This window comes from Perognathus longimembris, chromosome 20 (assembly GCF_023159225.1).
Source record: "Perognathus longimembris pacificus isolate PPM17 chromosome 20, ASM2315922v1, whole genome shotgun sequence".
NCBI classification, from domain to species: domain Eukaryota; kingdom Metazoa; phylum Chordata; class Mammalia; order Rodentia; family Heteromyidae; genus Perognathus; species Perognathus longimembris.
Window position 1 is genome coordinate 8705716 of NC_063180.1, and position 17147 is coordinate 8722862.

Sequence of the window (17147 nt, forward strand, 5' to 3'; positions counted from 1 at the left end):
CAATGGACTAGGAAGCTGGGACTTGACAACACACTGAGGCTGCGCCATCACCTCCTGCTCTTATGACAATCACAGTGTTACTTCGTTGCTGACAAAAGACAGAGATGGAACCTGTGGGTCACGTGCTAGCAGGCAGAGAAATCCTACTGCTCTCCATTAGTAAAACTCTGGTTTTGTCCAGTTCCAGGAAAGGAGTCATGAGAGTTCTTATAAATCCCTTACATCAATCCCATTTCTCTTTACCAAGATTTAATATATAGACAAGTGTCTAACCTTAAAGCTGTAAAGGGGAAACTGATAAGGCCTCCAAGAGAGAGATTTCTGCCAATGACAAAGAGATACAAAAGTAAAGCTTCTGCCTCCTTTTCCTGTTTTCTCAAATTGTGGAGAAAAAGACAAGATTTGAGGAACTTCAGTCATCCTGAGTTTTTAAGACATACTGACATACTTAATTTTCAGAGTGAAAAGATGGAAAGAACCCACTTCCCTGACAGCATGAGGGGGGCGAACCTACATGAGGCCCACTTACCTCCACGTTCTTCTATGAGAAAAATCCATTGTTAACTGGTGCATTCAGCCAACAAAATCTAACTTTCTACTCTTTCCAGCACTGGAACTACAGCAGAGACTGATGCACTCCAGAAACTATTTTCTTAGAACCCCTTTCAGTGGTAAAACAAACAAATAAGCAGAGAGTATTTGTTGCTTCAACATGAGTAAGATTAGGAAGAAGGATCAAGAGTGTCTAAATCTGTAAGGTCTTCCTTATATTCAGAAGCTAAGGAAGATATCCATCAGAGACCTGGGTGAGGAAGGTTCTAGGTAGAGTAACTAGCAAGTGACACTGTTGACTGCAGACTGTATGGGGCAAAAGCCAGGAGTCTTGTTAAGTGACTGTTGGAATAATCCAGGTGAAAATGCAACTGAAACAAAATGTTCACAACAGTTATCCTTGTTATACTCTGAACTGGTTTTTTTTTTTTGCATTCTCCCTTAAAATTCTTAGTGCTAATTCATTTATTCTTCATTTCTCCCATAGAAGAGGCCTCCAGTATAATTCTCCATCCTTTGGCTTTAGACTTTTGCTTGCCTTGTGCTATTAAGCAGACTTCACATGCATTCTGAAAATACATTTGTGTTTGGCTTAACTCTCTTGCTCTTCTCTTTTGAGAAAGTTATATTCCTTGCTGGCTCTAAGCAGGGTATGTGGGGGACATGAGGCCTAGTCATAACCTGAAGCTTAAAGCCAAGCTCAGAAGACTCAGTAGGAATAGTGAAACACCAGATGAGCCATAGACATATAGCAAGAGATAGAAGCTTGTTGTAGGTACAAACCATGTTCAGTAGTTACATAGAGTTTTTCTTGGTGGTGTTCTTAAGTCCTACAGCAAGCATTTTAGTTCCCATTTTGTTATGTGGGTCATGAAGAAAATGATCCAAAGCCTAGTAAAGAATGCCTTAAAAGTTATTTTTATTAGACATTCAAATCAGTATGTGAAGCAACCAGAAATTTCTCATAGTTGCTATCCCTGTGGTAAAGAAGCAGAAGCAGGGCATCAGTAGCTTTAGACCTATAATCTTAGCAACTCAAGGTTGAGATCTGAGGATCGTGGCTCCAAGCCAGCCTGGGCAAGAAAATCCATGAGACTCTTAAATCCAATTAACTACCAAGAAAACCAGAAGTAAAGCTGTGAATCAAGTGGTAGAGTGCTAACCTTGAGGGGAAAAAAAAGCTCAGGGACAGCACCCAGGCCCTGAGTTCTAGCCCTAGGACTTCACACACACACACACACACACACCCCTCACCAGCAGTTCTCACCTCTAGCCACAGTGAAATCATGTGATGAACTTTAAGAGCTGCTGCTTATGTCACTGAGAATTCTAGTTTAACCAGTCTAAAGACCAACCTAAGTATCTAGTGGCATTGCCCACTACTTAAAAACTAAAATCACTGAAAACATGGTACTATATCACCAGACTTCCTCTTTAAGAATCTGACTCAGTAGTATAGGTTGCATCTAACAAACTGAGGTACACTATCTTGTTGGGGATGTTTTAAGGTGCTAAGAAAGCCAAGCTAAGTCTGGTTGAAAACGGGTAGCTGGGTCTTTCACAAGGTAACAGTCTCCTGATGGACCTGAAAGACCCTTACTGAGAAACAGTATTAGACAAAGAGAAGGTAAATCAGCTTTGATGCATCAATTCTAACCAATTGGCAGTAACTACCTAAGATGTTATTCTGAAAAGATTCAGAGGTGGAGTTTCTACTCAGTGGGAAAGAATTCCATGATCAGTTAGTGATGTCTGCTGTGTACATAGGTAAGCACATATGTAGAAGGCAAAACTGCACAGTTGTCATTCATTTTCTGTCTTTGTGAGAGCTCTCACAAAGACACAGAGCTCTCTATGGCCCATGCCCAATGATGTGATTCTTAAAACATCATTAGTGTTCAATTGTGAAGTGACGGTTTCTACATCATTGGTGAAAGGAAATACAACTGCTCACATATTTCTCCAGCTCCTTTTATCTCTGCTTGGTAAAGAGACTCTTGAAGGCATTGTTGTAGTTCTTATTAAATGCTGTGTAAATCAGGGGGTTGAAGAAAGAATTGGAGTACCCAAGCCATAAAAATATGCTTTTCCAGATTGGGGGGACACTGCAGGCACAGAGAGGGCTGATGAGCTCTGTGAGGAAGAAGGGGATCCAGCACAGCACAAACACACCAATCAGAATCCCCACCATCATGGCTGCTCGCTTCTCCTTCTGCTCTCTCCATGACTCACCACTTGCCTGGAACGGCACACTTGCTCGACAACGTGCTGTGAACACCATCTCAGTCTCGGTTCCTCCTTCACCTGAAGAAAGAAAATGGGGAAACAAGGAAAAAAGACTCTAAAAGAAAAAATCAGTGTGTGTGTGTGTGTGTGTGTGTGCGCGTGTGTGTCTGTGTGTGCGTGTGTGTCTTAAGGCTTGAACTCAGGACCTGGAAGTTTTCTCTGAGCTTTTATGCTCAAGGCTAGCACTCTGCCTCTTGAGCCACAGCTCCAATTCCAGCATTTTGTTTTGTTTTAGTAGTTGATTGGAGATGAGAGTCAATGGGCTTTCCCTCATGGGCTGGCTTCAAACCTGGATTCTCAGTCTTAGCCTCCTGAGTAGCTCATATTAAAGGAGTGTACCACCATTGCCCAGCAACAATTCTTAGAGAAGTGATATCACCAGGCTGAATGCTGTTCCAAAGAAAGGTAAATACAGTAATCACAGCTTACCAGAATAGAAACTATGGGTAGAAAACTTAGAAGGGTAGTTGACAAACTGCTGGAGGCTCACAGTGGAGAAGTTAACAGTTAAAAACACTGTGATAACCCTGTGAGCAAGGTGGAGAGCAAAGGTTCACACTCATGTCTCCTCAGGAGTTTTATTTAGTCCTTGTAGTGAACACTGGAGAATTCACTTTGTGCTTTCAAGTAGTGGAATGGAATTTCCATTTTCAAATACTGCAGATCATCCTGATCTTTGTAACAAGGCCCACCCTCATTAGAAGTTAATTTACCAGAGCCTAATCTACACAAGGAAGGGGAAATACCCACCACCCTCTACCCTTCCTACCCCACTTGAGTGGGATGTGGGACTCATTAACATTAGTGAAGTTTATAGGAATACAGACTCCAAAAAGATTAATGCTTCCTGCCTCCAGATACCTTACCCACCATGTTACATACATCATGACCCCTTTACACACACACACACACACACAATACAAGGCACTGAATAATTATCAGAACCAGTCACTGTGGCTGTTAAGTTGGGAGATATAAGATCAGAACAGTTTTAAGAACTATAAATGCTAAGGCCTTAGAAAAGATAAGTCACATATGAGAATAGACAATCTAGGCAGAGAGGGAAACTCTAAGAACTAATTAATAAGAAATGGTAGTGATCCAGAAATGAATGGGAGAGTAGCAGAAGTGAAGGACACCCTTCGGACTCCTTAGGAGACTGTACATAGGCGAGGGAAGTATTTCTAAACTCAAGGCTATACAACAGTAGCAACTACCAAAAGTGAAATACAAAGAGAAAAAGACTGGGAAAAACTCATCTAAGAACACTGGTATAACTACCAAGGATGACATAAATGCAATGAAAATAACAGAGAAGGAACTGGAAGAGAAGTAATATATCTGATCATTGAAGAGAGGTCCCTTCATTAATGTCAGCCACCAAACCATAATTCCAGGAAGAGCAAAACATAGAAAGGATAAATGCCAAGGTAAGGGGGGGGAAACTCTTGAAAAAAACACAAAGCAAAACACTTAAAGAAGGAACAAATATAACAAATGCATTTGACTTCCAGAAACCATACAAGCAAAAAGAAATAAAATATTTACTCCAACAGATATTAGCATAATGCCTTCAACAATATACAAAAACGTATTATATGCCAGGTATATCTCAGGTATGGAAGTCTCAACCATATCCAAGGAATGCAAGGCTAGTTTAACATTCCAGAGTCTATTAATGGTATCCATCACATCAACCAATGGAGGAAATACCACATGACCATAAGAATAGATGGGAAAAAAATCCAACACCATTTATGATTAGCAAAAGAGTCTCAATAAAATAATAGATGGGAATGTCCTCAACTTTAAATAAAAAGTATATACAAAAACTAATTTTACAGTGAACACTATTTAATGAGAAAGTAAAAACAATTCATAAAGATCAAGAACAATGCAAGGATATCTTTACTGTAATAAGAGAAGAAAATACATAGATGAGGAAGGAAGGCATACAACTTCACAGATGACAAACTCTGAAAGAATCAACAATAAGGAAACCCTTGGAGCTAATAATACATTATAACAGGGTTTCTGGGTATAAAATCAGTACAAAAATGTCAGTTTTCCTGCATGCCAATAATGAACAGGTAGAATTTGAAATTATGCAATGTTATTCACATTAGCATCTGCAGAGTATGCAACACTTAGATACAAGTCTAACAAAATAATTGCAATATCTATATAAATAAAAAAGCAAAACTAAAGAAAGAAATCAAAGAACTTAATTAATGTGTCAGTTCTTTTCAAGTTGAAATTATAGGTTCAGTATAGTTCCAACCAAAATGCTAGCAAGTTATTTGGTGAATATCAACAAATTACATTTAATGTTTAGGTAGAGAAGCAACAAAACTTGGGATAATCCAACACAATATTGAAGAGCAAAGTTAGAGGACATTACCCATCTTGAAGATATACTATAAAGCTACAATAATCAAATCAATGTTGTGCTGGTGAAAGAACAGACATATACAATATACTGATGGAACATTATAGGGACCCCAGAAATAGATCCACATGAATATAGTCAACTGATCTCCGACAAAGGAGCAAAGGCAACACATTGGATAAAAGATAGTCTTGGTTCTGGAACCACGGCAGGCATCCACAAGAACAAAGAACAAAGACGTAGACCTTATACCCATCACAAAATAATTAACTGAAAATATGTCATAACTTGAATGTAAAGTGCAAACCTTTAAAACTCCCAGAAAGGAGCATAGGAGAACATTTCTGTTACCTTGGATTTGATGATAATATTTTTAGGTGCAATACCAGGGCACAATTGGCATATCAGGCTTCATTAAAAAAATATTTTCTGGTAAGGAATGTGGCTTAGTGGTAAAGAGCTTGCCTAGCATGCATGAAGCCCGGTACAATTCCTTGCCACTACATAAACACAAAAAATAAATTAAAAATATTTTCTGCTAAAAACAAAAGTAAGACAAGTCATAGTGTAAGGGAAAATATTTGCAAAAGATGCATCAGATAAAGATCCATCACCCAAATATGAATTTTTCTTTGGTGGGGGGAGGGGGGGAGTCAGTTATGGAGCTTGGCACTCAGAACTTGGGCACTGTCTCTGAGCTCTCTAGCACTCTACCACTTTGAGCCACAGTACCAACTTCTATGAATTACTCTTTAAACTATAGAATAAGAATGCAAAACCACCTGGCTTAAAAATGGATTAAACACTTTAACAGACATCGAAGAAAAGAATATATATGTCTCATAAAAGCATATGAAAAATGCTCCCACATCCTGTTATCATTTAAATGTAAAAATGGTACAACTACTTTAGAAGACTGGTTGTTCCCATCAAAATTAAACAGACTTTATACCATTCTATCAAGCAGTGTGTTTTTTGGTATTTACCCAAAGCATATGAAGAAATATATCTACACAAAAGCCTGCCCCAAATTGTTTGTGACAACTTTATTTTTAATTGCCAAAACTTAGAAGCAGTTGGGCGCTGGTGGCTCACACCTGTAATCCTAGCTACTCAGGAGGCTGAGATCTGAGGATTGAGGTTCAAAACCAGCCCAGGCAGGAAAGTTTGTAAGACTTTTATCTCCAATTAACCACAGAAAACCAGAAGTAGCACTGTGGCTCAAGTGGTACAGTGCTAACCTTGAGCTGAAGTGCTCAGGTACAGCACCCAGGCCCAGAGTTCAAGCCCCATAACTGTAAAAATAAAAAATAAATAAATAAGTAAAAAACCACAAACAAACAAAATCTTAGAAGCAGTCAAGATGCCCTTTAGTAGGCGAGTAGATAAATATTTCAGGACAATGGAATACTGTTCAGTTCTAGAAAGAAATGAACTACCAAGCCATGAAAAGACATGGAGGAAACTTAAATATCTACAAATAAGGGAACAGTGCCATACTAAAATGACTACATTGCATGATTCTGATTAGATCATATTACAGAGATAAGAATAAAAAAAAAAAAAAGAAACCGATTGCCAGAGGTTGAGATAATTGAGCTGAGCAGAGAGGATATTCGGGGATATTCTCTGTATGGTACCACAATGGTGGATTCATGGTATTATACATTTTGTCTAACCTCACAAAATTCAATACAGACATTGAACCCTAGCATAAACTGGGGACTTTGTATGTTACTGATTATCCACGTAGAGTGACCAGTTTTTAACAAATGTACTATTATAGTGTGGAGCTGTTGGTAGTAGGAAGTTCTATGGGCATGGGAGAGAAAATACATGCTAATACCAATTTCTGCTCAATTTAGCTGTGGAATTAGAAGTGCTCTAAAAGGTTTACTAACTTAAAAACAATATATGATTAAAATAACATAAAGTTGGTGTAGTCTTGTTCAACATTCCTTGTTTCATTCAAGAACCATTTTTTAACCTTATTTATTTATTTATTTATTTTTGCCAGTTCTGGGCCTTGGACTCAGGGCCTGAGCACTGTCCCTGGCTTCTTTTTGCTCAAGGCTAGCACTCTGCCACTTGAGCCACAGCACCACTTCTGGCCTTTTGTATATATGTGGTGCTGGGGAATTGAACCCAGGGCTTCATGTATACAAAACATTTTGGGGACTAAGGATGTAGCTCTGTGTTAGAGTGCTTGTCTAGCATGCACAATGCCTTGGCATGCCTTGGCAAGGAAGGAAGGAAGGAAGGAAGGAAGGAAGGAAGGAAGGAAGGAAGGAAGGAAGGAAGGAAGGAAGGAAGGAAAGGGAGGGAGGAAGGAGGGAGGGAGGGACAAAAAGAAGGAAAGGAAAGTGGAAAGGAAAAGGGAAAAGTAAGGGGAGAGGGAAGGGAAAGGGAAGGAAAGCACTTAAACTATAGTTCATCAAAAAAAAAATATTAGGTGAACCAGGTGTCAGTGGCTAACTTCTTTAATCCTAGCTGGGATCTGATGATCATGGTTCAAAGCCAGCCTAGGCAAGAAAGTCCACAAAATTCTTGTCTCCAATTAACCACCCAACAGCCAGAAGTGGAGCTCTGGTTCAAGTGGCAAAGCATGAACCTTGAGCAAGCAAGCTCAAGGGACAATACCTGAGCCCAAGCCCCAGGACCAAAAGGCTACCTGTAGTCCCATCTCCATGGGAGATACAAATAGGAGAATAACATTCCAATATCAGCCACAGGCAAAAAAAAAAAAAGCTATAGAGGCATGACTCCAATAGTAGAGCATCTCCCTAACAAGTTCAAACCTCAGTAGCATAAAATATGTACCACAATAGCATGATGGATAGATATGTACATACATGTATAAATATATGTATACAACATAGGTTAAGGTCAAATATGCATATATATGCACGCACACGCACGCGCACACACACACACCCACTCACACATATATCATAAGGTAAGGATGGAAGAGAATAAAGATCCTTCCAATGCTAAATAATAAAAGCAGGAGCCTCAGTGTCAGACTGGGGCTTGAGAACTGGCAAACCTCCTGCCTCTCCAAACCTGTCTCTCCATGACAGTACTGAAAGTCCTTCTCCCCACCAGCCTCCAGAATGGTGGGCCAATAAATTTCTTGATTATAAATTATCCCATCTCAGAGATTCTGTTATAGTAGCACAAAAGGGACTGGACCACATAACAAGTTAAAATTATGAGGTCTATTTACTGTCCAACTCTAGACAAGGTTTGGGTGCCCTGATCTGAGATTTTCTGGGTTATGATGCAGGCCCAGATACCTCCTGAGCAGCATCGGTGGGAAGATGACTGCCAGGAACACAAAGCTCACATGACCTGACAGCCTCCCTTGACCTCCATACCAAAAGTCCAGTGTTTTCTTTCTACATAGTAAACTATAGTAGGTTGACTTACTAACTAGCAAATAGGGTAAAGTCAGAGGTCCTTCACAGTTCTGAATGTTTGTCTAGGACCTGAATTGTGACAGCAGCTGTGTAGGAATGAATGAGAAAACAAAGCTCAGAGCATTCACAGTTAGTGATGAATCCACTTCAAGTGCCATTTCCTCACCTATAACAAAGACAAACGTTTTCTATAGCATACGTTCATTCTGAGGATTGCAGTGAGATTGTAGTGTAGCATAGGACCTCAGACATCAGCTTCATGTTCCTCTCCTCCCTTCTCTAGAAAATGCTATTGCCATGTTGGGCCAGATATTCAGTACCAGACCAGTGCATAATCAAGCATCACATCTCTGGGAGGAGAGAGGACATTGGGAGCTCCCCGTAGTGGAGTTGATGTGAAGTTGGATTATAACTGACATGCCCCATTTCTAAGCACTGCTCTCAGATTGGCTTGGAATTGCTGGACTTCATTTTCTCTGTTATATCCAAGCTCCAAGTGTGATTTCTCCAAAGTGCTTTCAAGAGACAAGTAACCAAAATATCACCCCACGTAAACAAAGTGTCTAGCTCGTCTGACAACCTAGAGCAGGAAATTACCTCAGCTGCTTTTCGTGTGCAAAAGAAACCAAGCAAGGAATATTCCTTGTAAGCATAAAAGCAAGAGCACAGTTGGGCTTGATGTAAGTCAACCACTCCTTCATTCTAGTAAAACACACGACAGAATGCACTTTTGCTTAAGGGGCAGTTGTTATCGTGTTAATGTCTGAAAAACATAGTTTTTGTTGTTGGGAGTTCATTTGCTCAAGCATGGCAATCCACTGGGATTGATGCTGAGAAAGGAAAAGTGAAATCAATGCATTCTTGAAGATAGGCTACATTTGTGTTTCCAGCTTCAGAATCATCTGATCCCAAATCATCTCCTTTTACATTCCCAGCTTCTCTGTTGAGACCATGTCTTTTATCTTCAGTTCTCTGCACTCCAAACCAGCTATGCTCAGTACATGGAGAAGGAGCCAGGAGAGAGGAAAGGTCTTGTTATTTATACGCATTGTCCTCTCCTGCTGTTCTGATATGTCCCTTATTGGGCCATGTCCAGGAATGAGGCCCAGTCCATCTTCAGAGTCCTGATTACTGCTGTGGGTTCTACCCCTGAGGTGAGCCCTCCAAGAAGGCCAGGCCCATGGAGCATCTCCCTCCGGGGCACTATTCAGTAAGGTCAGCAAATTGAGTGAGCTACATGCCTCACTTTGCAGGAAGTTCAAAGATTCCATTTACTGCTGTGCATCGTTGGCTCATGCTTGTTATCCTAGCTATTGAGGAAGCTAAGATCTGAGAATTGTGGGTCAAAGCCAGCCTAGGCAGGAAAAATCATGAATTCTTATCTCCAATTAATCCTCAAAAATCTAGACGTACAGCAGTTGAACAAAGGCAGCAGTGGTGCTGGGCACAAGTGGCTAATGCCTGTAATCCCAGATAGTAAGGGTCTAAGATCTGAGGATCATGGGTTCGAAGCCAAACCAGGCAGAAAAGTCTGTGAGACTTTTATCTCCAGTAAACTACACAGAAAAAGCAAGTGGTACTGTGGGGCTCAAGTGGTAGAGTGCTAGCCTTGAACAAAAAGGAGCTCTGGGACACTGCCCAGGCCCAGAGTTTGAGCCTCAGGACTGGGAAAAAAAAATACAGCAGTTGTACTCACTAGACACTGTTGAAAATGAACTATATAACTTGTCAATTGTGAGTGGAGATGGAGGGGAACACTGGAGAAAGTAAAGGAAGGGATGACATTTTCTAAAAAGAAAGGTACTCTTCACCTGACTTACATAACTGTGACCCGCTTGTACATCACTTTTATAATAACAATTTTTTAAGCTAGAAGTAGAGCTGTAGCTCTAGAATACTAGCCTTGAGCTAAAAAGCTCAGGGACAGCACCCAGACAAAAAGAAAAAAAGAAACGTAATTTGCAAGAAATTATGAAATCTACAAAAAAAAAAAAGAGTTTAGAGTTTGTGTTTGCCCTCTTCCAACATTGTCTAGGAACCATATAGATTTAAGGAGATGCTTATTACAAAGTCAAATGTGTAAACAGTCCCAGCACCACAGATGTCTACATTCTCTGTTTCTCTTTCCCTTCTTTACTCTCTACTAACAACCTAATGAGAGGGAAAAAAAATGGAAGTAAAGGTAAGGACAAGCACTGTGATACAGTGGGAGCCAGGAAGAATATTACAGGGAAGTGATAGCCGAACTCCTGGAGCTGACTGCCTCCACCCCTCCTCCAACCTCAGGGAGCAGAGTGGGAGCAGCACTCAAGCTTCTGGGGAGCACAGCATGGAAGTAAGCACAAAGATTAATCTTGGAACCAAGCGTCAGGCCCTCTGGGCTGAGACACAGCTCCTGGTAGAAACAGAAGGCGCCATGCACAACTTGGAGCTCATAGATGGACACCCCAGACAAGCTCCAGCATCAGACACCTGTAGGCTGGTGTGACAGACTTGAGTTTTGACATCTGTTTCAGACTCAGCATGGATCTGTAACACACCTCCCCTCTTCTTAGGACTGTACTAGTCCTTGAAGTTAGGGGACCCAGGACAATCCAGGTTAGCCCCAGTCTAGATGGCTTAAAAGTTCCTTTTACAAGTATTACCAATGCTGTGTAGAGGACACAAAAATGTAGAGATATCCTGTGTTCATAAATTGATGGTAAAAGGTCCAAAGTACCCAAAGTGATTTACAGATTTAATGAAATCTCTTTCAAAATACCAATGGGAGTCTTTTTTAAAAATCCTTATTTATTGTCAAAGTGATGTACAGAGAGGTTACAGTTTCATACGTTAGGCCTTGGATACATTTCTTGTACAGTTACCCAATGGGAGTCTTTGCAAAACTAGAAGGAAAAGCCCCACAAAAATAGTTCTAAAATGTATGCCCAACCCGAAGAACTCCCAAATAGGCAAAGCAATTGAGCAAAAAGAATGGCAGGAAGTATTATGCCACCTGACATCCATAGATCAATGGAACAATAGATCAATAGAAGTAAACCTACACACCTACAGCCAAATGATTTTTAACATAGGTGCTAAGTGCACATTTGAGAGAAAAGATAATCTTTTTAATATATTTGAATTGGAGTCATTATGTTGAGTGAGTTAAGTCAAATACTGTATGTTCTTGCTCATTTGTGGAATACAGAGCTGAAATGATAATGATGATTAATAACAATACAGGACATAAATGTAAAATGAGGACTGTCTAGAGGGGATTGGAAAGGAAAAGATAGTGTGCAGTAAAGAGACTCAAGGTACAGACACATATACACATATGTACACATACATATTCACATGCATACACACATATATTTGAAGACAGCTTATTTAGCTCCTCAAATTCTATTTGAAAAGGGGGCAGGAAAGATGAGGATTGGGAATATAATGGAATGGAGTAAGTGGACTTATTCAAAGCACACTGTATACATGTATGGAATTATTACAATATAGCCCCCTTGTATTTCTAGTGTATGCTAATTCAAAAATCAAATTGAATCTGAAAAGGAAAACAAACAAGCATTAATTAGTTAAAAATGAAAGTCCAGGTACCAGGCTCACACCTGTAATACTAGCTATGCAGCCCAGGCAGGAAAGTCTGTGAGACTTTTATCTGCAGCTAAGCATTAAAAAGCCAGAAGTGCAACTATGGCTCAAGTGGCAGAGTGCCAACCTTGAGTGAAAGAGCTCAGAACAATGCCCAGGCTCTGAGTTCCAGCTCTAGTACTGGCACAAAGAAGGAAGAAAGAAAGAAAGAAAGAAAAAGAAAGAAAGAAAGAAAGAAAGAAAGAAAGAAAGAAAGAAAGAAAGAAAGAAAGAAGGAAGGAAGGAAGGAAGGAAGGAAGGAAGGAAGGAAGGAAGGAGGAGAGAGGGAGAGAGGGGGGAAGGGGAGAGGGAGGGAGGGAGGGAAGGAAGAAAGGAGGGAGGGGGAGGGAAAGGAAGGGCATGAGTCAGCCAGCCAGGCCAGGAATTAAATTTGTTCACTGAGAGATGTTGACAGTATGTGTGTGCTCTGCTGCATTTAGCCCTCCTGGAAAGACGCCCTTGCTGTGGGTAGTTTGGAGATCCTGTTTCCTGGCGCCCACCTTGATTGGCTATGCTGTCTGATTCCTCTGCAGGTGCGATGTCCAGGTGCAGAGGGGCAGGTCTCAGAAGTCAAATGCCCGGTGGCAGCACGAAGTAATGAAAAGCACGTACTGCCTTTGGATTTGGCACCTACCAGTTTCTCCACCTGATACCTGTGTGTCATGTCCACTCCAGGAGAAGACAGTTACCAGCTGATTCATCTCCACACCCCTCTCTTTCCCCATCAACTTTGGAAGCCACCTGTGCTAGATACCATAGTTAAAAATTAAATCCATGCCTTACTGTCTACAAGAGATTTATGTGGGAGAGCTACCAGACCCACACTGAACTCAGTATGAGAGTGAAATCAACTTCTTCTAGATGGGGGTAGTACATTACTGCCGCTCATGCTTACTTCTCCTAACAGAGGCTGTGGGAGACCACTGTGCTGGACCATGATCATGACCATTTAGTCCAAGGTGAACATAAAACATCAAGCACAGTGCCTGGAAGACAAAATTTGCTCCACATTCACTTTTTTTTATCCTTCATACTTTCAAATTTTGCATTTTTCCAAAGGTCAAATCCCAGTCCAAGAACTATAGAAGATACCTTTCTGATACTGTTTTCAAGCTGGGACCTAACCATCGCATTCTTGAGGGAAAAAAGATGAAGGATGTACACAGCGTCATCAAGAGGCTTCTGCCACCCTCACAAAGAAATGCAGATGTTTCACAGCATCTAAATCCAATTCAGCATCACTGCCTCTAGGGTGCAGGTGGGGGAAAGTACAGGGATACATTTCCTGGCACATCATTTTAAACATCTGTCTTTGATTTCACATAGCCAGAGGACTTGCAAATGCTGACAGAAACATTACACAGGATTTTAAGTGAGGCCTTGATGCCGCCCCTCAAAATGAGATGCTCTATTTCATTTACAGTCTCAGCTTCCCATGGCTCTTAGACATTGCAAACCAATTCTGTGTATTACAGAAGTAATGCCACCAGGCATTAGTGGCTCACACCTGTAATCTTAGTTATTCAAGAGGCTGAGCTCTGGAGGATAGAGGTCTGAAAAGAGCCCAGGCAGAAAAGGCCTCCAAAATCCACCTCTAACTAGCAAAAATGCCAAGCTGGATGTGCAGTTGATGTGGTAGAGCACCACCAGTGAGCAAGCAGCTAAATGAGTTGGAAGCCCTGAGTTCAAACCCCAGGATAGGTAAAAAGTTAAGGCCCATCATGAGAAGAGCTTGCCCCGGGTACATGCCAGGAGTGGCTAAATGCCATCTTTGCCCTGGCCCCTAAAGCCCTTCCTTCCAATCATGAATCACTCCTGACTGCCATCCTTCCACCCATTCATCTCTTCTTTACATCACCTTCCTCATTCAGTTCCTGGATTGAATCTTCCCTAAATGACCAGGAAAATCAGCTTGGCAAATCTTTCTAGTATCCACTTCCCTCTGATTTCTATGGGTGCCTGCTGGTTTGATGTAGTTATTAAAAGTCAGCCTTACCTTGGTAACCAGACAGAAAAGCTATAATCACCCCAGGCATTTCCGAGGGACCTTTTAAAGAACATCATTAATTTTAAATAAAGCTCTCCTTACCATCACGTTCTAATTATAGTTCTGACATTCCTATTTTATGTTAAAAAGTTCCTCTACCATTTAATTTAAAAAAAAGAGCCTGCTTTTTAAAGTGCATGTGCTTGTGTGGTAGCCAAAGTATCTGGATTAATTTTCTGAAATAAAAACAGCAACTAGACTTTTCCCTGTCTCTTCCACTCTTCTGCACTCCTTGCCCAGTCCATGTATTGTTATTTTAAAATAGATGTATGGGAGTTTGGAATGTGGCCTAATGGTAGAGTACTTGCCTTGCATACATGAAGCCCTGGGTTCGATTCCTCAGCACCACATATATAGAAAAAGCCAGAAGTGGTGCTGTGGCTCAAATAGTAGGGTGCTAGCCTTGGGCAAAAAGAAGCCAGGGTCAGTGCTCAGGCCCTGAGTCCAAGCCCCAGGACTGGCAAATAAAATAAAATAGGGTGTACGAAATGAGCCCTTTTGTACTCCAGACTGGGAGGTTACTGCCTGGAATACCTGAGCAAAGTTTGGATCTCCAGGGTAAGGTGGTAGCTGAGCATATCTTAGATACTGGCCAAAAGATAAAAAGCCTCCACATAGAACATCAGAGATCTTACAAATGCAGCTCCTCAATCATTACACATCCAATGGAATCTTACATTCCTTGTATACTGCCAGTCAATACCCTGTTCATTTTTCTCTAGCCAGTGTATTCACTTAGCATGTCTTACATTCCTGACCTCCTGGAATCTTCACCAAGGGCTGTATAAAGTAGGAATACACTTGTTTAAATAAGAAATAAAGCACAGATAAATTAAGCAACAGATGTCCCAAGCTGGGATTGCAATCCATTCTTTTGTTTCTTCCCAAAACCACTAGAGGATATCCTTACCATTGAGATAACCAAGGGAAAGTGGCACATGGATAGGGGAGAGGGGTTGAACTCAGGGCCCGGGCACTGTCATGAGCCTTGTGCTTGAGACCAGCACTCTACCGCTTGAACTACAGCTCCATTCTGACTTTTTTGTAGCTAACTGGACATAAGAGTCTTGTGGACTTTCCTGCTGGGCTTGCTTTCTGGCTGGCTTTGAACCACGGTCCTCAGATCTCAGCCTCTTGAGTAGTAGGATTACAGGAGTAAGCCGCCCGCACCCAGTGACGCTTGGGGTTTTCTTTTGTTTTGTTTTGTTTACCTTCACTTTTCCCTTGACCAGGGAAGAGGCAGGTAGTTGATTGCTGAGGCATCACTAGACTGCAGGGGATGGAATAGGGTCCGATGGAAACAAACTAATACAGGTGAGAGGAATTTCCTCCTCTATACCAAGTCTAATTCTAGCCAATCACAGTCCTGCAAGTCAAGACAGACCCAAGAAGCCGAGCCTGATTTGAACACAACTTCGACAGGCAAGGAAGGCACAGAGAATGCAGCGATCCCACCACTGTGAAGGGAGGCTGCACCTGCAAACAACACCGACTGGGGTTCAGTCCTCGTGTGAGAGTGGTGAAACCTAGTCCGTGGCGTAAGCCGCACAGATGGCGACCTTCGCGGGCACACCAGATGCACAATTGACAGGCGGCTCCAGGAGTTCCTCGCAAAAGCAGATGGCATATTCTTCTGGCGCTCCAGCTGCGTTGGCGACTGGCCCTGGCGCACGCGCAAGCGTCCACGCCCTCTCCCTTTCCCAAACCTCCCCCTTCCCCAGCGCCCCAGATCCCCCCAGGAACACATCTGAACCCTCACCTGCACGGTGGCGGGCAACGGCAGCACAGCCCCTCGGCGGCAGGTACCAAACCGAATTTTGGCCGCCTTGTAGATCTTCCAGTAGACGAACAACACGACGCCAAGCGGCAGGTAAAAGGCGCCGCAGGTGGAGAAGATGGCGTAGGAGGGTTCCTGGCTCACCTGGCACCGCTGGCTCCCCACGTCGTATGCCTCGCCCCAGCCGAAGAGCAGTGGGGCGAGGGCGATGAGTGCCGCCAGGGCCCAGGTGAGCGTGATCATGAGCGCCGAGGCGCGGCGGCGGGCGTGCAGCGAGTACTGCAGGTGGCGCGTGATGGTCCAGTACCGGTCCAGGGCGATGGCCGCCACGTTCCAGATGCTGGCGGTGCAGCACAGCACGTCGAGGGAGATCCACACGTGACACAGGCTTCGGCCCAGACGCCACCGCCTCCCCGCCGACAGCTCGCTCACCAGACTCAATGGCATCACCACGGCTGCCACAAGCACGTCCGAGATGGCCGTCGAGGCCACGAGGTTGTGCGGCACGCGATGGAAGGTGCGGACGCGCAGGATGGTGACCAGCACCAGCAGATTCCACAAGAAAGTGGCAGCGATCAGCAGCGCCAGCAGCGTTACCACCAGCACGGTGAAGACAGAGAATGGGGGCGCCCGGCCAGGGAGGACGGCATCACCCGGGCTCGACCCCACGACCCCGCCGGGCCCCGTGCTACCATTGTAGGTCTCAGGTCCCAGGGGAACTGCGGTGGCCACCGAGAGGTTCGCGGCTTCCATGGCGCACGGGCTCGGGCTCTGCACCCCACAGGTGAGCAAGTAGGAGGGGACACTGTGCTCGGGGAAGATCGGCAAGGGGCGTAGGGCGCCCTGCCTGGGTTCCTCTGCTGAGCTGCAGTCTCCCTTGGGCGCCCCCCTCGGGAAACCTGTTATACAATGGAGGAAAGAAAAAAAGAAGACAAGAAAAATTGGGGTCTCTCCCGTGTCGCCCCGCCGGGCATGCGGGTCCCCGGGCAGCCTGCAATCAGAGGGCGGGGAAGCGGACCGGGTCCCGCAGCCGGGGCGCGCAGGAGGGCG

General features: G+C 43.1%; 1 protein-coding gene across 1 annotated transcript; it reads right to left on the reverse strand.

Moving 5' to 3' along the window:
- Positions 1-1714: 1714 nt before the first annotated feature.
- On the reverse strand, positions 1715-16850 carry LOC125368373 (5-hydroxytryptamine receptor 5B-like). The gene is made up of 3 exons (XM_048369317.1): positions 16074-16850; positions 15379-15399; positions 1715-2833 (listed from the first exon to the last, which is right to left on the reverse strand). The coding sequence occupies exons 1-3, from the start codon at positions 16848-16850 to the stop codon at positions 2525-2527; spliced, it is 1107 nt and encodes a 368-aa protein (XP_048225274.1). The 3' UTR covers positions 1715-2524.
- Between the last annotated feature and the right edge of the window lie 297 nt (positions 16851-17147).

Bases quoted from the DNA above. Each gene is read 5' to 3' on its own strand.
- LOC125368373 (XM_048369317.1), bottom strand. From the start codon at position 16,850: ATGGAAGCCGCGAACCTCTCGGTGGCCACCGCAGTTCCCCTGGGACCT. The intron at 15,400-16,073 runs GTTCAGATGTGT...CAAGCCCAGCAG, and splicing joins CCGCCACCGTGCAGGTGAGG to GAAAGTCCACAAGACTCTTA. The intron at 2,834-15,378 runs GTCCAGTTAGCT...ACCGAGACTGAG, and splicing joins AAAGTCCACAAGACTCTTAT to ATGGTGTTCACAGCACGTTG.